Below are 23,856 nucleotides of genomic sequence, written 5' to 3' on the forward strand. Positions count from 1 at the left end.
ACTTCCAGTGGGTTTTGACCAGCTTTCTCAATATAATTCTAAAGCTCTACGCTCTAAAAAATCAAGAGCACTAAGATTGAGTTGTAATAAGTGGCGGTAACATTGATTTTTATTAGTGAACACAAATACTTTCACATGCTACGTGAGCTGTGTGTGCTGCTTTCTTCGTTAGCTTAAATTCAATACAGAGCAGGTGAAGGACTAGTGTGGTTTCCGGGCAATAAGACAAACACAAACAATGTATGAGATGTGCAAAATTATTTCGAATTCGTTATGACACTATGGCGGGCTGCCATGGTATGAACATTGTATGGGAAACACGACACGGTGCATGAAAGGCTACTCTGTATTTGCGCTAAAGGAACTCCATCTCTAACCACCATGATGACACTGACGCAGACAGTGACAATTGTCTTGGGATCTGAGGACGAGGTCAGTTTCATTTTTATACAGTCAGTGTAGAGATTCAGTCAATGTGATTAAATGTCAAAATTTCTTATAAGAGCAACTTATTTTAATAATTAATATTAAAGTAACCCTGAATCCAACTCCTAGGCATGCAGAGCTGGCTGAACTACTATATCTTGCTATGGCTTTTCTACAAACTGAAGCAGGTCTTTGCCTGGAGGGTCAGGATAAAGATAAATATGGAGTCAGACTTCATATACACAGCCACATGTACAGCTGCATATACACACACAGGATGATTGGTTTCCATTAAAACCAGAAATCTGGCCTTGAAGGTGGGATTATGGAGGGAAAAACCATGCTTTTTATTCTCTTGGCTTCTTCCTTGGGGGCCCTGACCCTCCAACAGTTTTTTTTTTTTTTCTTAACTTGTGCTCCACCCAAGGGAAAGATGATCTGACACTGCTAACTTTTCCAGCTACCTGTTCAGATGTAGCCGCTACATTCTTGGATTGAGACCTCTGACGGCTACGCGATCCTGCTAGATGAAGAGAGCTCTTTGTCTTTGCCTCTCCTTGAACGCGTCTGCTGATGTGCTGAGGGCAGCACAGCATCCAGTTCCTGCCAGGCCTGCAACACTTCAAATCCTGCCCTGATGAATACCGGGAAAAAAGTCACATTCCTTCCACAAATTCAAAGCCACGTAACTTTTCCTCGCAAGGTATAAAGAAAATGACTGGAGAGAGCGGGCAGTAGGTAGGCCAGACTTACTAACAGGTGACCTTTCAACAGGATTGGGGGAAGGTGTTCCATATTCATGAGTCATAGCAATAAGGTTAAACCAAACCTATCTTATCACGGTAAATGGAACTTTATTGGTCAATAAGACCCTTTACAATGAACAGAATTCACACAATAAGTATAAGAGCAGTTCTGAGTGTGAGCCAATACTTGAAACAGTGAGACTGTAATGGATCAAACTAATATATGATGTTGTTTTCATTATTTGGGTTGCTAGCAGCTGGATTTTCTTTATTAAACCATACGGATACGTAATCTACGTATGTGCAAGTGTCAGTCTGGCTCACTCTTTAAAAACACCACCCAAATGCCAGTCTGGATAATTTTTGTTTCTACTTCCTGATTCTCTTTCAACAATGGAAACCGAAACTTTCACAGAAATTTCGATGCGTTCCATCTTTATTGATCCGAAACAAAAAATACTCAAGCGGCAATACGCAAACCAATCACAAATTCCAGTCTGCGTCGTAGCTACGGCGTCAAATTAACACAGAAGCCTAAATATTATGTACAGTTCAGGTCAAATTTGACCCATTTCGACATTTGACGGCAAGCGTCATATTTTTAACCTGAAATTTTATGACTTTTCTGAAAATGACCCAAAATATAGAAAAATACTAATATTTTAAAATGTTTTATTTTTGTACAGGTGCTACTTGTTATTGTACACTCAGTGTGTTTCATTTCAAATCTGAGCTGTGATTTCAGTGACTGGTATTACAGCAGCATGTTTGCCGATTCTGCAATGATTAAATATGGTTATTATTCTAAATTATGCTACTTTCAGATTCAATCAAATCTATTAAATCGTTATTATATAAACAGGACATGATGACATGTAATAGTAAACGCTTTTAATAAAAAAAATAAACATAAAATAAATTGGGGTGGACACTTATTATGAAGAAATTCTAAGTCTAGGTCGTGTGTCATATGACCGTAAAGTGCTTTGAGTACCAATCGGTAGAAAGGTGCTATATAAATATAAGATTATATTTACCATTCATTTTGGGTTTAAATATAGAGACAGTAGACCTTGAGGCAGTCTAAATCTGCAGAATAACTGTGGCAAGTATCTTGGAGAGCTTGCCAAAGGTCTTGAAAAACTGTGCGAGTACTAAATATTGATTTGTTTTAGTTTTTCTTCCCTTCAGTGCACTTTGTATAAACTTCATTGATGCATTAAAAAAGTTAAAAAAAAAAAACAAAACGTGGCACTGGTTTGAAAGGGTCATTCTTTATAGTTAGTGCTTAAAGTGTTTGATCATTACTGGAAACAGTCTTGGGGTGGGGGGTGGGTGGGGCTGATTAATTGAAAGCTTTACTTTTAGCTTGCATACTAAAAATAAATAAATAAATAAAAAAATAAAGCTATTAAATGCTGACCGAATACCAGACAATATATAGACAGGGCAATGCTATTCCATGGGTGCAATTAATTAACTGCTGGATTAATGAATGTCACCTGGTGTGCCCCAGAAACTAAATCTCAATCAATTTTCAAGTCAATAATCTCAACCTTCAGGCCTGTTCTCCCAGAATGCCAAAGACATTATTATTCATGGTGGATGGCAGAGAGCATTAGAATAAACCAAAGTGGCATCCAAAAGGGATCAGCGTCATTGTTCTTTCGTCTGTTGCGATGATTCCCATTCGCAGATTAATTTGTGGCAGCTTTGCGGCGTCCGATGAACGCACAATGAATAGATTTCCTCCCGCACTGAAACAATAACAAAGATTACTTGGATAATTCCTCCCAAGCACTGGAAGAGCCTCCGTTCACAGGAGGCTCTTCCAGTGCTCTCGCTTTGTATTGCAGGGATGTTGTGTTGGATTGCATCACTATTGTGCAGGTGTTTTTGTGTCCGTTCGATTGTTTTGGGAGATCATCGTCAAGTTCATTCCAGTCACGTGGATGAGGGTTCCATGAGCAAGACTTCACAGAGGTTTTTTTTTTTTTTTTTTTTTTTTTGGCGTAGCATTAAAAATTCCTTTCATAATTATTTCTCTGATTCGGCGGATTCAAGGATTTCACATGAAAACCATACCTGAGATGAACTCTTGCAACAAAAGGACAATGTTTGCTCACTAATGCTTTACCCTCCGGTGGAGGAGAGTACCCCCATGGGGTTTATAGAGGGAGGAAAAGGTGTTGCGCTGTACACTGCCACTTACCCAGCCAGCATTTCAAAGACGAGGATGCCCAGGGCCCACCAGTCCACCGCTCGGCCGTGACCTTTGCTTTGGATGACTTCGGGAGCCAGGTACTCAGGGGTGCCGCACAGCGTCCAGGTCCTAATTAGACAGAGGAGGCAGAGGATGTCAAAAGGGGTCCAACCTTCAACTGATTGTTCCAACTACTATCATTTATTCGGAGGGACTCGTCCGAGCAGTTTACTAGAGGATTCGTATTCTTGATTTGTCAAGAATACGAATCCTTAGCCCAGGGTTTCCCAAACATTTTTACGTGATGTACTGTACCTTTTTTTTCATAATTATCAATTACTACAGGAATTAAACTATATTCTGATCTTAGCAGAAGGGAGAGGTGTTGGTTCAAGTGTAGTCGCATGTCCCATCACCTCTATTACCTGCTGCTACTGGCCAGGCTAGGCTCGTTAGTAGCTGACTGCTGGTCGGTTTTTCAGTTGGACTGGGCTTCTAAATGAGCTTTGCCTCAGATCATGGCACAAAGGGATTGTAACATCTTGTCCTGTGTATTAATGAATATTGAGATTTGTTATTGATCCAGTAGTTAGTCAAGAGTATTTACTTTTATTTAATTGAACCATTTACCTATTAGGTTTACACTACCTTTCAAAAGTGTGGACACACATTATGAGAAGGTGTTTCCAAGCTTGTGACTAGAAGTGCACATTTGAAGGTATTTGCACTACTCTGAGCAAAATCCTATCAAGTATTTTGTTGACTGAAGATGAATAAATGTGGGGAAATCATTGAAGAAAAAAAAGAAAAAGTGTTAAAGGAGGGAGTTCAAGAAAGATTAATAACTGGCTTGCCTCATCTTCTAGGGCACAGGTCACTAAAAGGCGTACTATGAAGCCCTCCCACCTACACCTACACCCAAAACAGAAGGTTATGATTTAAAACCCGACAAGGTGCTTTATTTATTTTAACCCTGCGGGGCCTTCCGTAGTGGTTTGGTGGATTTAGGAAACGCACCACACACCAATTACAACAGAGTCAAGGCATCCCAGGTGATAACACTTGGCGGTAGGCTGAGTTACCAGGTGGTAAACGTTGCAACCCTACAGACGGATGAGAGTTAAGAGGCAAGTTAGACATGAAGAGACAGCGAAAACAAAGAGAGAGAAAAAGGCCTGTTTTCAGTTGTCAAGATGTGTTGAGATTTATTGTCTGTAAAATTGGTTGAGATTGTTGAGTCAAGATGTAAAACAGAAAGAGGGAAATTCAAGCTTTTCCTCACTTTTCCTTATTCGAACAATTCAAGTTTTCACATTTTATTTATTTTCTCTTATTTTAAAATGCTGCTCAGTTTTGTTTAGCCAGTGGGAGAACACCATGCACATCTGCAGTCATACATATAATGCATGTTCAGTTCTATGTTACGTGACAATAAATATTGTCAAAATGTGAATTTATTTGATTTCATTTATTGATTATATGCAGATATTGATAGAACTCCTCGGCTACATGTTATGGTTCAAGATTTTTTTCTCTAACTGGACCTAAACATTTTGCCCAATGCTGTCCTAGGCCGCCGTTGTTGCCCACTTTAATTCTGTCTCTGTAAAAATATGCGCCTCCTGCTCTTTGGGAGTTATGGATAAGTATTGTCTGACTGATTGTTTTTCTATACCGCGTACAAACGGAGAGAATCCAGTTGCATGGCGAAAGCAACCCCCCCAGGTAAAGTGATCTGTTCGTGCCATCTGACACGACTGTATCATCTCCTATAGTACTACGAGGATATGTGACCCTCAGCGTAGAAAACGGTAGTAATAGATCTGCGGCGGTCGAGGAAGACGGTGAAACGGGGACGAGGATCGTACGTGTCCTGAACAGTACGTCAGGGATGAACAACAACAGGAAGCCTGAGGCAGATTATTTGCTTTGAGCCCTGTGTTCTTGTGTCTCACGCAGCGGTTGATTGACACTCTGAGCATGTGTAACAAACACACAGCGTTCTCTGTGAAAGCCACTTGTCCTCTGATGAAGAGCACTTGGCCGAGCGCCAGCCTTTCATCGTCTGTCACTGATATCACCTGGGTAATGACCTCTTTCGGCCAGTTGCCATGGAGACGGTAATTTGTATGGAAATGATGTCGGCCCCGGCGGAGGATGAGGAGGAGGCGGAGGCGGCTGCTGATGGGAATAAAAACGTGGGGTGCGGGATGGGTGGAGGCGCGCCCACGGTGGGAATAAGACACGTGTCGTTGCTCTTCACAGGGCTGCGAGTCATCATACGGGACCTTGTGTTTGAATGGGCTGATGAGCGCTGTCTGCCAGCAGGGGACACTGTGGGCGCACCGGGAGAATCTGCGGCTGCCACGGTGCTCCATCATGTCCTGAGCACGGATGGGAAGAAAGCTAGTGGCAATGAGGCAGTTGTCTTCCTATCCCAGGCAATTCTGCTGCCATCCATTTATATAAGTGGGTCACACACACATCAGAGACGTATCTACTCCCCATCTGTTTTGCTCTCCCATCTGAGAGAAAATGTAATCTTACTCCATTATGTTTACATGTCAGCCGGGGTCGGCGCAGCGGCGGTGGCGTTCCGACGGCTGCGCGGCGATAAACCCGTTTTCTCTCCCAACTGTGAATCTTTTCAATTCTGCCGAGGTCACCCTGATGCCTCCACAGCGCTGCCATGAGCCTTTCAGAGCGACCCCCCCACTCCCCCGGAGGAAAATGTGAGCTTTTCAAGGACACCGTACTCAAACCACTTGCGGAAATTGCCCTAGCTGATTAAATGCTTTTAGCGGCTGTTTAAAAAGTGAATCATGTCACCAGGTAATTGGCCAAACTAAGTAAACACTTCACAGAGCTTTCATCCGAATTTAAATTACTACAACTGCCATGTCTCTTCAAACAGGAAAGTTTTTGAGACGTAAGAGAATCCATTGGGTCTTAATTTGAAACAACGTAATATTAGGCAGGTGTTAATAATGTTATAGCTTAGCGTGTATAGCATATCCGTTTTTGTTCTTTTTCATATGACCCCTAATGCGCAGGGACCAGAAACCCGTTGTTAGAAAATTGTGGATGAAAGGTTAGCAGTGTGACAAGAAAGAAAGATCAGCATTTGCCCCAGTAGTGCGTCTTTCTGACTGGCTAAACTAACTTAGTGAAGGCAAACTCCTGGTGACGTGATGTAATAGTGCCGGCGTTTACTGCCATAATGGCAGCTCCTGAAACCATGGAAATGTAGAGCCGGAAGAGCAAAACCATCCTCCGCTATGAATCATGGGAAACATTCAGAAATCAGGAAAAAGGTGAATAGAAAAGGAATGTGACGTCACCGTGGCTACAAGTTGCCATGCCAACCACTCTGTGATGGCAAGTCTTATGTAAGTTTCTTTCTGATTTAATCAAGTTTTTTTTTACAATGTGAACACAGGTTAAAGATAGCCTTCAACCCGCAGCCTGGAAGGCAGCGAATGAACTCAGATATAGAGAGTAGAATGACAGCTATGTTGTCAATCACTATATACTGACAATCAAATAAGCATCGAACACCACAAGCTCTCCACAACTGTCAATCACGTGGAGCCACTGCAGCTCAGAAAAGGGACAGAAACACCTCATTCACTGAAGCGCGTGGGTTTCACCATTTCGAACTTCGGAACTGATTTGACCTCGTCAACCTGGTGGAACGCTATATCGGGTTTTTACTGGTGTGCCACCATCCTGAGCCGAGTAAACAAGACTCTGGCTCTAGTCACTTCCTCATCACGCATGTCGTTTTACATTGCCCCATAATGAAGGCAATGAAACCAACTGAGAAAAAGTGGTCACTAAAAAAGACCTGAGGAGACCACCTAGGTCCTACAGGACTGCTTTGGTTGCTTGGAAGATCTTCAGGAAAGCAGGAACAAATGTTGGGGAGATGGATTTGGGGGAATATGCACCCAAAACAGAAACCCTGGCTGAATGCTTTAGGTTAAATGTCTTCCAAAATCCTGGGACTGGTGATGCAAGATGGAAACTAACCGTGGGCATCAAAAAAGCCGAAGCTGCCTAAGCTCTAAAAATACACTGGCACTTCTCTACCAGTGACCCCCGGGGCATGTGAGCAGGCATCAGGAGCATAAAAAAATACAACAGGAGACACGTAATTAAAAATAATTAATTCCATGATAATAAAAGCCCCACAAATAACAGTGGAAGTCATGCAGGATGTTGACTGCACCATATATTTCATGATTACTGCCGTCGAGGTGAAGCCTGCCTGTGCTTTAGGAAGGTAGGAGTTCACCAGACTCATTAAAGCCACAGATTATGAGGTAGAAATGCAGAAATTTATCAAAGAGGTATTGCAGGGACTTGTGTGTAGTGGACTGGACTTGTCGTGCCATGCAAAGAAGAACTTGCCAGCTACGCTGTGAATTCTGCGAAGCAATCAGGCCTGGCCTTCATAGTCAATCCAAATTTTTATTTCGATAAGTCGGACATTGTTATTTTGGTTGCCGTTCCCGTAATGAAAGCAATTTTGACAAATGCAAATAAGAGGCAGTGGAAGGAGGCGTAAAACGCTGCGTTGAAGTAAAAACTTGAGCCATCAGATCCACGTGTTATCTTGCTCAAAAACAGATGTGACTAGTGTTATGTCAAAGCTATGTCAAAACTTTAAGCTAGCATCAACTTACAATACAGCCTTTGGGTTACCCCTAACACTACCACTCTGTAAAGACTCCCACTATCAAAAATTTTAAAAGAGAAAGTGTACATGACTTGCAGCCAAATGCTGCAATATTGCACACGATAGTAAGTATTAGGGCTAAACGATATATCGTTATCATATTGATATCTAGATATGAACATTCAAGATATTAACAACGCAAAATCAAAGATATAGATTTTCCCTGTTATTTATTGTTAAAGCAGTCCAATTTATTTATTGATGACTTTATGTTAATGTTAATGACTGACAGCGAGTTCTAATCAATAAAACTGCACTTTCCACATTTTTATTTATTTATTTATTTTTTTGAAATGATGTTTCACTTAACCCGTAGTAGTAAGATATAAGATACCTGGCATGAATATTGCCATATAAAATTGTGTCCATATTGTTCCGCCCTAGTAAATGTTACGTGAAACTATAAAAACAGGTGGAAACATGTGAATAGAACTGAAGTGACTGAATCACTGTCACAATCCCAGTACGAGACAAAGCAAAGCCCACTTTGCATACTGAAGACCGTCATGTTAATAGATTATAATATCTTGTTTCACCTTTTAATCTTTATCCAGGCAAACAATGAGACTTAATCCAAAAAAAGCTCTAATGGATCAGCAAATGTACGGAAATTCCAACGGTCTACCACAACTGCTACGCACAAGCAGCGTAGGTGTCTGAACTATCACAATGAGTTTTTTTATGGTGCCATTTGTACATTTGCCTTGTATAAATAATGTATGATGTGTATAGAGTTATGTTAATTCATATATGATCCATATGTAGCAATGCACACACCTCTGCCTGAATGAACAACAGTACACATAAGTGGAGATGTCCTGATCAGTATCGGGGCCAATTCAGGCATTTTTAAAATGATTGAAATCAGCTTCTTCTTCCGTCTTAGTGACCACTAATGTCAAATCTGCCAAAAACAAAAAAAAAAAAAAAAAAAAACTAAGAAAAAACGGGAGTAGCCACAATCAACTGACTGAAAATGTCTGCTGTGTGGAAGAACTTGACCCCAGTCAAAGAGAAATATGTAAATTATGCAATTTGGATGTTCTGGCGAGGTGGTAGTGTGATCATTATTCAATACTACTGACAGAATACTGACAACAAAGACTGAACAATGCGAAGATGAAAGTTTCCTCAGGGCAAGTTGGAGGTGAAAAATATTACAGAGGTTACAAAGCTTATGGTGTTGGATGATCAAGCCTGATTTCTGAAGCAAAGAAGACAGATTTTCATAACTTGGTCTAGGTTCCAGTAGTCTTTGCCACAACATGACGTACTGCATAAGACGACATCTTCAGATCAGTTCTCCTTGTTACAAATATCTCCAGATTATAACGACATAAAATGAAAAAACATTTTGAGAGGCTGCAACTGGAAAATATGTATTTACAAGCTATCACAAAAATAGTCTTATCAAAGTTTGTGTTTAGCTTTGCTTCAACAAAATTTAATTAGACATGCACTCTTAATCCTTTCTGGTACCTGTCAGAGAGCTTCTTAGCAAAGCCGAAGTCTGTCAGGCGGATGTGCCCTTCGCTGTCCAGCAGGATGTTCTCAGGCTTCAGGTCTCGGTACACAATTTCTTTGGAGTGGAGGTACTCGATAGCGCATACGATCTCAGAGGTATAGAAGAGGCCCGTGGTGTTGCTGAAGCGCCCCCGGCTACGGAGGTAGCTGAACAGCTCGCCGCCCGGCACGTAGTCCATGAGCATGTAGAGGAAACGTTCATCGTGGTGAGTCCAGAACCTGGAAGATAACAAAAAGGACAAAAAGGGCGAACTTTAGGTTAAATAACTTTTTTTGAGTACACGTTCATATGCATCCATCGGAAGACTAAGTGCTGTCGAGGAAATCATATAAAATGAGAAGTTGGATAAGTCTCAGGCTCTTTAATCCTCCGGTGACATTTGGAGGAGCATGTGACAACTACTTCAGATATAAGGGCACTGGAGATGAATAAAAACAAGAGAGCACTGTCACTGACAATGAAAGAGACTGCGGTGGTTTCCGTAAGTTATGGCTGTTGACCACAAAGATGATGATGCTGCTTTGGCTCCACTCATCCTCTAACTTTTTCATTTTTTGTTTTTTATTTACAGGTTGTAGGGAGGTCCCCCACCTCAACCCATGGGACCCAAAGACCCCAACTAACACCATTGTGACGCCAGAAACCACAGCACACCCTCAGAAGGCCAGTGGAGGCACAAGACCAACACAACATTAGGAATGTGGTCATAATGTTATGCCTGATCACTGTTCACATTTCATCATTTTTTGTTTCTTCTGTAAGAGTCCTTGCACTGCTCAACACTACGCGAGCTAGGGAATGGCCTCAATCAATCATACATCACAAGACATCCTTATATTCAATATTTGGAAAACAGGAGAGAACGAGAAAATAACCCGAACATCTGACAAAATAACACTGAAGACTTGGGAGGCAACGTGCTCGGTACGGTAGAAGAAAAAAACAAAAACTCGACTGAAATTCTGAACTCGAGGCTTTGAAGCTGCTATCGCCTGTCAGATCAAAGAAGAAATGGTGACACAGCGATAAAAAAACAACTCCAAATAAAAGAATTTTATACTTTGCAAAAGCCCTGACACAAACTACAGCTGCACACAGTTCCTTCAAGGTTGTTTCACCTAATATCTCTGAAGATAAGCCTCTGAAGCCTAACCAGAGCACTCATTATACCGTGTATGACTTCCTTACCACGTTGAGGTCTCACATGTGCTGCTCTGTATGCGGCATTTTAATACAACTATAGTTCACTGTCTCTGTTGTATAAGGTGATTTCAGTCATGCAAGGTAATGTGGTTAGTTTACCTTAGTATAAAGGCAAAGCTCACCTGGCTTCGTCTAACATTAAACACAAAACACATCTAAAAGTTGGGCGGAGTGTACGTACACAGACAGAAAATGTTGGCTTGTGGTTTTAAGGTAGTTATGTAAGGGTCGGAACCAGAGTCGGTGCTTACCGACTGTCTTGGAGATCATTTTAGCTTGAGAGACATGTAAGTGCTTTGCAGATAGATGTAGCGCCATATAATGACCCTAAAACTGCCATTACTTCTTTCCAGGATCACTAATGGCAGAGATGTCTAGAGGTGGTAGGTATTCTAAACGTTTGGCAGAAACCGATAAGTCCCAGTTGTGTAACTATAAGTTGTACATTTGGACATTCAACCATGGTCGACCTAATCCCATCTGGAAGGCAGTTAGGCGCAACTCAAACAACCAAAACGTTAGACATATATGTTATGTAAATGTTAGGTAAAACATCTTAATTGTGTACACAGTGGACCATCTTCTGACGGCTACTTCCAGCAGGGTAATGCACCATGTCACGAAGCTCATATCTCAAACTGGTTTCTGGAACATGACAATGAGTTCACTGTACTCCAGTGGCCTCCACAGTCACCAGACCTCAATCCCAACTGAGCGCCTTTGGGATGTGGTGGACCGGGAGATTCTCATCATGGATGTTCAGCCGAGAAATCTGCAGCAACTGTGTGATGCTGTCATGTCAATATGGATCAAAACCTCTGAGGAATGTTTCGAACACCTTGTTGAAAGTATGCCACGAGGAATTAAGGCAGTTCTGAAGGCAAAAGGAAGTCCAACCTTTTATTAGCAAGGTGTACCTAATAAAGTGGCTGGTGAGGGTATATTGCTACTATCAACTACTCAGAAACCACCCAATACAATCACTTAAATAATAATAAAAAATAATGAAAATAATCGATAGATTAATCGACTAATTGAAAAAAATAATCCAAAGATTAATTTTTTTTTTTTTTATATCGTTTGCTACAGTAGAACCTAGTTCATCCATCGATTTCAATAAATAGACGTATTATTCATCTTCTCATTTCAGTGCTGCTCTAATGCACCAGGCTTTGGAACAACATTAAAAACCTTGAAACCCTGAGTAATTAGTGCCATTCTCTGTGTGGTATTGATGACACTTCTGGGTATTATGTTGGCTTAATCAATATCTTCTGAAACCTGAAGATAAAATCAGCAGTATTGTGGAAACAAGTGCAGCAGATGTGTCAGGAATCAATGCAGACGCTGACCCTCTCCATTAAAAATGTTCAGGCAGTGGACTGTGACCCGTGTGTGTTCGTGGGTGAGGCTGGGGACTCACAGTCTTATGAGGAAGGGGTGGTTGACCTCCGTCAGCACTTCTTTCTCGTTGTGGACGTGCTGCTCCTGCTTGAGCCGGATCACGTCGGGGATCTTCATCTGCTTCAGGGCGAAGAAGGCTCTGCTCTTCTTGTCCTTAACCAGGAACACTCGGCCGAAGGTCCCCGTACCTGAGGGCGGGGGATATCGGAGAGGATTAACCCTTGACAAAAATTCACAGCACACAGGGGAGCCAGAACGTGACAAGTAACCACTACTTAACCTCGTTTATGTATTGATTGCGCTGGCGAGCTGGGACGTACTCAACTGTCATTAGCATTAATGCGAAAACATGTATTCAATGCTGTCAAGCGGCCAGGAGGCTCAGATTTATTAGGCCCATCAGATTTAGATGATATTCAATACTAATCGCTTAGTCGAAAGTCATAAAGTCCATTCGTCAAACAAATGCTAAGCAACGTCGATGCAGAGTAACTATATACAAACCGCATTCGACAACTGGAACCAATTAAATCAAATCTATTAGCTATTAAGGGATTTTGGCATTTATTTTTTGTGTTATTTGTTAAAAGAAAGCCTGTACTTGGATTGTAGTGTGATGCATGATACTGGTACTAAAATTTTATGAAACCCTGGCATTGTTTTTGTTTGTTTGTTTGTTTGTTTTGTGGGGTGGGCTGGGATTCTATTGTGGTATTGTGGCACTATTAAAAATTATTGACAGAAAGTTACAGATTTTGTTTGAATCATAGGCTTTAATATCAGCTGAATTGCAAAAATTTATTTAAAAATGGGGCAGAGCTGTTGTGCAATAGACTGTACCAAAAGATTTGATAACCAGTTAGAGATATATTTTTACAGATATCTCTGACTCCCAAAGAAAAGAGAATTAAGTGGATCAATACATTAGAACATACAATTGGAATCTAGGCAGCGTAACCTGATGTTGTGGTTCCAACAGTAAACAACAATAAAACAATAAACAGAATATTTGCGATCACTCCTCGTCATCCTTTTAACATCCAGTCGGACGCTACAGTTTCGTATGTCTGGCGTTACTTCTCAGTGAAGCTCTTAGCGTTAGCATCTTTTATTTAGCTACATTTATCATAAATTAAATGACTTAAAATTAACTGAAACTGAAGCTAATCCATTTTTTCCATACTAGCTTGTATGGGTCACTGTCGAGTCCAACTGCCCTCACCATGTTTTGCCACTCAGGGGGGCGTGGCCCCAGGAGGAAGTGATGTCAGTGCATATCCTTAAATCAAGCTAGTTCTTTGGGTTTTGACAAACTCCCTTTAAATAATTGTAAATCCCCATGGACTAAAAAAATCAAGAGCATAAACACGGAGTTTTAATAAAACGGTGTTGCCGTAAATTTTTAGTAGTGAACAACTCAAATAGCTTCACATGCTACGTGAGTTGCGTATATACTTTCAGGACCAACAGGAAAAACAATGCAAGCAACGTTGTTTGAAACATGCAAAAATATTTGGTGTAGAAAGATATACAATAAGTAGTGAGCTCAGCTTCTGAGTGGCTGTACAGAGTTTGTTCTGCAGGATCTTGATGATTCTTGACGAAGAAATTGAACCAGGCATCGTTAATTACAAACCGACAGCTGAACAGCACGACGTTACTGTTTAAACAGAATTCCGACAGCCTTTCTTCAATTCCGTGATGAACAAAATCCTTAATTTCAGCAGAGTTTTCGACACCAGACTAAATTTGATAAATGTCAAAAGAAAAAGAAAGGGTGGGACATATTATGTTTCAACGGGAGAGAGAAAGGATATCAGTCTGGATTAAATACAGACGGGATTATAATGTCAAAATCACTCTTTCAATCTGGATGAGGCCTCTCAAATGTAGGCTCAATGTAAACATTGGATTTACAGCTGGCATGTGTTTTTCACCTCACATCCAATGTTAAATTAACTCCTTACATTTTGATGTGTTTTGTCGTTAAGACACATGAACATAGAGCCCCCCACCCCATCCTTGTTTCAGCGTGATAAAAAGACGTGCGTGATTCAGTGTGGCTCCAGGTCCCAACCACACCGCCATCTGATTGGTTATAAAACTCGAGTAAGATACATCACCGAGGGAAAATGCGGTCAAGTCATCAAATGAGTCATCGGGATGTATCAACAGCGGGCCAAACCCTGTTCACTTTCTTTTTACCCCACAAGCTTAGACTTGACGTGTTTGTGTGAAGCACAAGCGCAACAGCAGAATTAAGAGAAGCTGGTGAGCATTTTTTTGTCAGGACCCTGCATTTGATAAAGGCCAAAGGTGTGGAAAATAATGGCTGTTGAAGGCTTTTGAATTGCTTACGTATCCCTTGCGCCTGAATCCCACGTAACTGTGTTATAGTATAAGACGGCTGACGTGTTCACCGATGATGTGCAATGATATTTAGATTTTTTTCTCACAGGACCGTAAGTGAAGACGTAGAAGTGTAAAACTAGCTGGCAATGGAAATACTGTTACCCTGCTGTTCTTAATTAGCACTGCTTACGTTTACTTGCGTAAATCATGTTACCACTAGTTACAACGGTCCCAAAGGAATGTAATTAGTAGGTATCGCGTCACACCTAGTGCATCTTTGCTATAACTAACCAAGCAGAGCTAAAGAGAGCTCACTAGGATACACTGAGGTTGATAGCAACAGATAACTAAATGACTTAACTAGTCAGCGCTTCCTCTGTGCAGAAAGATGATGTGCAGAACAAACATATGCATGAAGTGGTATTTTATGAATTCAAATTTTAACTTCAAATCAAAGATTTTTCAGCAGCAGAGCTGATAAGAACAAATGAAATGTCCGCTCCTAGGGGCGTGATGGTAAAGGTGAAACATTCTTTCTCAACATTTTAAGCTGAACTAGTGTACTGCTTTTATGTTGTGTGAGTTTGGAGTTGAAAAAAAAAAACAGAAAGGCGGCAGATTCCTCAGTTTGTAATTTTGCAAAATTGTTGACAGGAATGGTGAAGGTCAAGCTGAGGTCTGGAAGAACAAAAGAAAAAAAAACTTTGGGAGTACTGCTTGTAGTATTGCTCAAGTTGCGTTCCATTGTATTCTCTTGCTTCCACTTCTATGGAAGCATCATCACTGGAAGCTGAACATCAACTACCTAACCTAACCTAGAAGAACAAAAAAACGACAATTGTGGCAGCCTGCTTATAACAGTGATGGTGATCACTTTCACTTCTGTCTACTATACTACAGGGATTGCCAAGGGCAAAGGCAGACTGTATGGGGTGTGATAGGGTGTGAAAAGACGACTGGCTGCAATCAGTCATCTCTCCAGGGCCTGAACACAGGAAAAATCAACCACTCCCTACTCTGGAAGCAAATGTTTCAGCCAATTCCCTCGAGCTTGAGGCTGTGATCCATCAGGACTAAGACCTCACACCTCAAAATCCACAATGTAATTTCAAGGTTTTACCAGATGATGATATCAAGCGTCGCCAAAAATCTGTGGCTGAACCTGGAAAGAATCTTAGGACCTTAACTTCAAGAAAAAGAGTTTCAATGCCAAATGGACATAGGGAAGTACTTTGAATACTTCGTCACGGCAACTGGCGGTCGGCATTATGTCACATCCTGTTTCTATACCATCAAATAACTTAAGTCTGGTGCAAATAACTAAAACATGTATCAACATTATATTAACTACCTAAAATGACAGAAACCATCCCTTATTTATTTGACTTTTAACAATAATAAAACATTGGTTTTATATAGCGCTTTATCATTAGATGCTCAAAGCGCTTACAATTAAATGCATTATTCATTTGCTCAGTAGTCACAACTGTCCTGGCTGCCCTTCCACACCAACGGCCTCTCTGACCACCACCAAACAATCACACACCAGTGGGGTTCACACTGGGAGCACGGTGGGTTAAGTGTGTCGCCCAAGGACACAACAGACCGACTAGTGCAGGATGACTGCTCTATCTCCTGAGCTAGTGCCGTGTTTTAGTTTGGTCCAAGTCCCACCTCCAGGGAGGAGGTGGGACTTGGACCAAACTAAAACACTAAAACTGTGGCCTATACTGCAGTCTATGGTCACGAAAAAAAAAAAAAAGATTAGTGATTAGTGATAACCGAAACGTTCGTACGTACAGTCAGCCAGACTCCACAGAAATGATGACTTTCTATTACTAAACATGTCGATGCACAGTTTTCCAGTGGACCGCCTGCCTACAGGGCACCATGTGTCGATCTGATTTTAAACTAGCAGCTTAACTGGTCATGTGCCTTTTGCATACAACGTCAGTAATATACAATTATGCTGCCCTCAATCGGAATTGATCAGTAAACAGTGGCACTGTCGCTGCTGCTTTCATGACACATCTAGTTCGTATTTATTTGTTGTGACTGTATGTGGCATGTTAGGTAACTGCGGTATAAGTCCACTTCTCCGTGGGATGAGGCAGACAGCACAAGCTCTTGTTATGGGCAGGAGCGAAAGGACTGTGAGTGGAGTCGGGTCATTACGGTGATGCAACGAGAGTGGGCAGTAATGGCTGGAAATCTTGCCAAAGCGTCCTCCTGAGGCCGAGCGACCACAGTTGCCGTGGCCTGTATCAGCCTTCACTCTGTGTCACCGTCCCTTTTTATTTTTGTTTTTTTTTTTTTGTTTTTGCTCAAGATGAGGAAAAGCTTTTGGCGTTTTGCTGATGAGCAGCGAGAGAGACAATAAATTGCTGATGACAACATGTGATTTAACAGCCACTCTGAGTCACTAATGGAACCGTTGCGACGTCCTAATGAAATGCGGGCTGTCTCGTTCTTCTGCTTTACCTACAATGAGCCAGTGTCTCCAGGACAGTTTCTGTTGCCAGCACAGTCCTCAGAGCTCCAGACTGTGACCAAATAGTCGCACTTTGTGATCATTTTGAGAGAGTGAGTTTTTTTTGTTTTTTTTTTTTTGCTGCAAACGTGGATCTTATTTTGAGAAACAAGCAGTGCGAAGGTCCACCAGTGTAGGTAGAAAACCGCAGTAGTAAACCACATAAGGGTCAAAAATGAAGTGAGTGGGTAGGCTAGTGTTATCGTAGGACGTCAGTAAACTACTTTCCTTTTGTAATTTTCATGGAGATAATCAAGATTAATTGATTTACCAAATTTGTGGTAAACAAATGTAAACATGTATTTAGAGCATTAGAACAGAAGTGCTGATTCAGGCATATACACATTATCACATTAGATAACAATAGGCCACTTGTTCATGGTACCTAATGAAACAGAAGTGGACCTAGCAGACCACATCTGACCCTGATGTGACTTCAGAATGTTTCCTTGATCTTCTCTGATTGGCTGAATGAAAACCACATGCTTCTCACTGAGAGGTACAAGGACGCAATGTAAAATATGTGCCGAAGTTACCATATATGGTTCCTTGCCCCATAAAGCGTTACTGCTTACCCAGAGGTTAGCATATAAACATCAAAATGAGCCAGTCATTTGACGTCAGTTGAAGAGCTTAAATGGAATGGATCCACGAGCTCTGACTCCCTGTCAAGAGCCGTAAATCCCATCTCTAATGAGTCGCAAATTTAAAGCAACGCATGACAATTACCTGAAAAAGAAGCTCCACAGCTAAAAACCAAAGCAGAGGCAGCTTCTGCTTCTGATGAGATAGCATAATCTGCGAGGTGTCTGACAGATGACTGACCGCGACTGAGCCAAATAATTCCCAGCTGACATCGAAGTATAATGTAATACAATGCCTGATATTTAACCCTCTGGAAACTGGGCCATCCCCAACATCCCTCCCATCTGCTTGTTTTCTGGAGCTTAGGAAAACAATTGCACTGCACACGGCATCAAATACACACAACGTCAGATCAAAAAAAAAAATCTATCAATATAATGTTTGGGTCAGGCATGCTGCTGACAAATACATAAACTAAATAAGTTGTCTGGGTCATCTGGGCTACGGCAGCATGTCGGCATGAGAATTTTGCCTCATGATTTCAATGACAATTAAACAACAGGTGGGTAGGCTTAGAGCTATGGCGCGTCTTGGGACAAACAATTACTCAACAAGTTTCCCATTCCTTATGACATGCATCCTTCTGTTAGCTGATATGTTAGCAAGCTAAGGTTAGGCTAACCTAGCTTAAAACTTACCTTGCCAATCATTTTAAATGAGTGAGTAATGGCACAATGAATGGAACGCTAACGTTACAGTACCTCAGAGTAATATTACGCTCACTCAGGCAGCTGCATGCTACCAGACTAGACTAGAAAATTAGCATAACGTTTCTTTGTTGTGCAAAATCCACTGTGGGCTATATTTATTTTCAGCAGCACACGGACTGTGTTTTTTAACTTATGGCACTAAGGAAGAAAAAGGATTCCCGAAGTTACTATTTATCATGTTTTGAAGTCTGAGGAAATTGTCTCATATTCTAAATAATTTAATATTAACTTTTCTAATTTTATCTTAGCATTAAGGAAATAGAGCCAACAGCTGGGTAGTACAAGTCGTCCCGTAGCACTAAAGAAAAAAAAAAAGTTGTACAACTGGAATTAGGTGTAATAAGTAGCTGCTGTCAGACTCCATTTAATTTTTTTGGCAAACAGTTCCAATTTTGACTCAGGATTTAAGCCAATTAAAGCAATTCTAATGCCGGAGGTTGACAAGTCTGCATCTGTGGCAAAAAGCCTGGGTACACGCACCCGGTAGTTACGGAAGCAATGAAGACAGTATGCCCTGAAGTGTAATTGAGGAGAGTTTTCAGTTCTAACAGCATCCAACAGTGTACTGCACAGGTATCAACCATCATTGTCAAGGGTACAACTGCTCCTATGAGGTTTTTCCTGGACTGGTAACCAAGCACGTCAAAAATACTTAACATCTTGGGTACGACCTAGGGTTAGACAATCACCTGGATTTTCATAATGTCAATTTGTCATCACTGGAGAGTTTCAAACAACATCGTGCTTCCATTGTTTTTCCGGCACAGACAACTGGCGAAGCAAATAAAACATTTTGCTACTGCCATTTGCTCTTGATTTTAATGAACTGAATTATTGGCTGACACTTTATTTAATCTTATCCATAGAATGCTAAGTCTAAACAGCATTATAATTAGTATCCCTGTGGGTGAACTGGACCGGCTGCTGCTATTTCCATGTCATTACAGAAGTGACAGATTGATAAAAAGTCAATCCATCACTACCCTTATGATATCTTCACTTTGTAGAATTTCTGTTCCTAAGTTAACGTGGTGGAGTAGCTGTATATGGTGAGTCTTTCCTTTCAATCTCATCCATGCAGACAATTTATATGGGTTCATATTGTCATCCAAATGTTGTGTAAATGTTAGTATGAAAAGTCAACACTGCCGTCTTCATTCATTGACGCATCCGGTCTCCAATTAGCCCTAACCTAGGATGAACATTGCATATATGAACAAATATAAAAAAGTGGGAACTCCAGAAGACTACAGGTTGGACAACCTGTTAAAAAAATATTATGTGTATCTGCTTACCTGGTAAATGTATGTTAATGTAAATCCACAAAGTCTGGTGACTCACATAAGAGCAATAAAAGAGTATGGAGCAAGTCATGAAAGCAGAAAAGCATATTTTAAACTAAATGTGCGAATAAGTATAGTTTCAGGGTAGTGTCAATATCGGATGACTTCTGGGTGGCACAAAGTGCCGTTTTTGATACTGCAGCAGAAGAAAATATAAAAATATACTAAAGCAGCTAATGTGTGTTTTGTTGGATTGGATGTTTCTTTCTTTTTATAGTGGAGAATCCAAAAAGGTCTTGACTCATCTAAGTTCTTGTAAGCGTGACTCAAACTCTGAATATTCAGACAAGTCAAATAGTTAATGGCCAAGTTCCTGCTTCCAGAACACTGCAAACATTTACTTCCTTCAACACATGAACTATGACATTGAGTAATTTCACAATAGTGTCTGTTGGTTAATATTACAAGAAATATGACTACAACTAAGCGAGACGTGACCCATTAAAACTACACGTCTACTGCCTCTGCACTTTTAAAATCTTAACCTAGATTCACAACCGTGACTGATACCAATAGCAGTATTGTGTGCCAATACAAATACAAGTATGACTAAACAAGAGTACAGAAACAGCCACACCTTTTACCACTTCACAGCAATATGCTATGTCTCTACTCACAGAATGTACAATATACCGGTAATCAAGTAAAGAATTTGGCATTTGGCCAAAGTAATTCTCGTGACACAAATAAGTGTCAAATGGTCGACATGTGACAGGTTCAGAAGGATTTCAGACATCAGATGTCGCGTTGACCCATTTTAAACTCAACACTGACACCAGCATTGATCGGTTTCACACCAGCAGACCCATATCATTTAGGTTAGAGCTCAAAAACACAGTTGTGTGTGCAGTACCGCTTTAATAATTCATCTACGAAGTACAGTTTTGGTCCTCATCCCCTAGCTCCATTTGACAACCATGTATTTTTAAAGAGAACACGAAGAACAACACTGTGTATTGTCTTTCGGCTTGAAGATACTTTACTGGGAAGTAATTTTTGTTTGGTCACGCACACAAACGTTGATAAACATCTATGGTCCAACCAATGGGATTCTCAATATACTCAAGTGTTCAAATCACCACTTTTACAAAAGTTTGGTCAAAATATTAAACAATTAGTTTTCCCAAGCATCACTCCCTACACTCCTTTGATCAGTATGTTTTGAGCTGTGTATAAGCTATCTCCGTCAGATACAAAATGTTGTATCCTACTTGTGACTTCTAATATTGGATGCAGCACAAGTACAGTACAATACAGGGTGTCCTGTGAGTCTCTTTTTTTATATGGGTCCAAACTTATGGGACACCCTATAAGAGATGACAGTGGTTGGCCAAGCAAAACAAGGTTTCAATACATTCACTGTTACATTTAAAATTATATTGCAACATTTAACACTACATTTCAAACAAGTGTTACTTACATAACCTTTTATTTTCCTAACAATAAAAGGAATGAATTGCTAATTTTGCAGCAGAGTTGTTTTTATTAATAAACTAAAATAATATGAGCATTTACAAGATTTGAATATCTAGAAAATGTACAAGAAATAGTCATAATCATTACTTTTGCAACCACATATCTTTTGCCTTTTAACTGTTGGAAGTTGTTAAAAGTAATCATTTAAATATCCTAGAGTGGATATATGTTCTTCTTCTTTTGGCTATATTTTCAACCATGATATTCATTTAGCTTTGTTAACATATGTGCCTTAGCTTTAGTTAAGTATTTCAACTATTTGTTATGTTTAGCAATCGGCTTCAGCAATTTTTCAACCTTTACTTTATAGCAAGTTTTATTCATTTTATTTATAATTTATGCCTGTAGCTAAGCAATTCATCAATTTATTCATTATTTTATACAATTACAATTCATTCAGCCTTTCATACCAAATTGAAAAGTTGAAAAGTAGAACCCCCCTAAAAACTACAAAAACGTCACCCCTTCTGTGTGACACCCCTGGACGCTACGTAATATAAGTGGACTGTGGCCAGTCCTGCTACTGGACAAATCAAGTGGGTCTGTCATGTTGAAAACTCACCAACTGTGGCAATGGTCTCCAGGTCATCGAGGCAATAAATCCGGACATTTGGTGATGCTTCTCCAGTCGAACTGCTGGGGTTGCCCTTACTTTCTTTCGCGGAGTTGGTTCCGCCGTTTACCCCGACCTTTGCTTTGGAGGACGCCATGTCTTTGTTTCGGAACTAGCTCGACTAATTCGACAAATAAATATTTGCAGATATGACATGAAACATTTCTGGAAGAGGGGAAAGACTTATCTTTTCGCGTTCTTTGTCGTTTAGTTTTGACAGCGTACCTCGATACCAACAGTGGGAGCTTTCCACTTGAGGAGTAAAAGCTGGCGTTTGACTTAAAAAAGTTAAGTTAACTAACAGACACTGAGAAATGAAGACATGAGTGAGACAAAGGAGCCGGAGTCAGGTGCACCGGCATGCAGCGTTAGCGACTTTGGTTAGCGGCTAACACTCCATAGTGAGCTAATGCGAAGATGCACCGCGGCACTACGCAAAAAGGAATAAATGTCTGTTACATCAGAAGGAAACAACTTCTTCAAGCTCCCACTAACTTGAACTATCCCGTGGCTCTTTTTTACTGATTTCCTCCATTATTTGCTTCAACAACAGACCTCACCCCAGCAGTTTTCCACATCAACCAGGAAGCGACCCCGACTTGGCGTTCAAGTAATTTCCGGACAACAGCTTCAAAATAAAAGGCAATGCAAATGTTTAGTATGTAGAACAAAATTGCTGGGACAATTTTATCGTTTTCTTTGGAGATGCGTGTTTTGTTTGTCGCGACATAATCAACACGATTGTTTTAAAATGCAGCACTCGGCTCTGCAAAGTAAGAAATACAAATACGTTTTTCAACTTCCTGTTTTTGCTATGTGATTACATTTACCTTGACGTAGACAGGAAGAAAAGGGCTGTATGTTGACAACACGCAGCCAATAGGAGCTGAGCTGTGCTGGGAAGTTAACCAATAACTGAGGAAGGGCGTGGTGTCAACAACGGCTGATGAACTCCACTACCCTGGATGAGAAAATATAAGAAAGGGGGAAAGTAAAGTACATCCATACAAGTCAAATATTATCTTACAATAATAATAAACACATTCCACAATGGGTATTTTTCATGTTTTAAAGTTATTACAGAAGACTCCACATTCGATAAATGCATTATTTAGCCTGCACATCTTTCTATCCTAGGCTTCACTACAGTAAATATGTTAATCCTAGTAAAAAAAAAAAGAAAAAGAAATAATTCAAATGAAACAAATTTAGTCCAGTAAAAGTACAGAAAAAAAAACAATGAACAACAAATAATGACATCATGAAAAATTCCCAAAATTATCTTAATCATGATTAACTGATTAAATAATTCAAAAAAATCTATATGTATTTTACTTACACACAATATACAGACAATGATGAGCAACTCCTCAAAAGCGAAGCCAAACCAAGTAGAGCACTACACTACAAAAACACTACAACACACATTTTTGGTTTCTGTCATTTCAGGTATTTAATATAATGCAAAAGCAAGTGTCATCTTTGTGTGTATGTTTCATTTTAGTAAGTTATTTGATGCTATAGAAACACAATGCCCATGCCAACCACTCTGTAAAGCAGACAGTTTTTAAAAATAAATACAGTACAAGTCAACATTTGCCTGTTACTGGTGGAGGTAGAGCAGAGCGTAGTATTAATCGAAGAAAAATGCGAGTGATTCTAGTGGAAGTGTGGCCGGGTCATCGATATTGTGGCACGGCTCCACTCTCGAACCGTACAGCGCAAACCCCGGCTCCAAAGTCACAAGATGGCGCTGCCTGTATCCCTGGGAAAATAGCGTCAGTTTTGCCAATGCAATGAGGTGGCAACACGGCGTACATGTTTATATAGTCTATGCCACAAACTCATAAGATGACACGGCACGTATCGTATAAAATGATGGCAGTATGACCAATGCAAGGGAGTGGGGACGTGTTGTCCATATTTATATACAGCCTAT

General features: G+C 40.5%; 1 protein-coding gene across 2 annotated transcripts in view; it reads right to left on the bottom strand.

Moving 5' to 3' along the window:
• Positions 1 to 22,625, bottom strand: part of prkx (protein kinase X-linked) — a 38,030-nt gene extending 15,405 nt beyond the window's left edge. The window contains exons 1-5 of one of the 2 annotated variants that reach the window (XM_047576700.1): positions 22,143 to 22,625; positions 21,867 to 22,038; positions 12,268 to 12,436; positions 9,596 to 9,859; positions 3,385 to 3,504 (exon numbers count right to left, since the gene is read on the bottom strand). In XM_047576700.1, the coding sequence (XP_047432656.1) occupies positions 3,385 to 3,504; positions 9,596 to 9,859; positions 12,268 to 12,436; positions 21,867 to 22,014 (701 nt within the window). In that variant the 5' untranslated portion in view covers positions 22,015 to 22,038; positions 22,143 to 22,625. Of the gene's footprint in view, positions 1 to 3,384; positions 3,505 to 9,595; positions 9,860 to 12,267; positions 12,437 to 21,866 lie in introns of both variants that reach the window. The other variant, XM_047576699.1, reaches the window with a different exon arrangement.
• Positions 22,626 to 23,856: the final 1,231 nt, after the last annotated feature.

The sequence above is a fragment of the Mugil cephalus genome, chromosome 23 (assembly GCF_022458985.1).
Source record: "Mugil cephalus isolate CIBA_MC_2020 chromosome 23, CIBA_Mcephalus_1.1, whole genome shotgun sequence".
NCBI classification, from domain to species: Eukaryota; Metazoa; Chordata; class Actinopteri; order Mugiliformes; family Mugilidae; genus Mugil; species Mugil cephalus.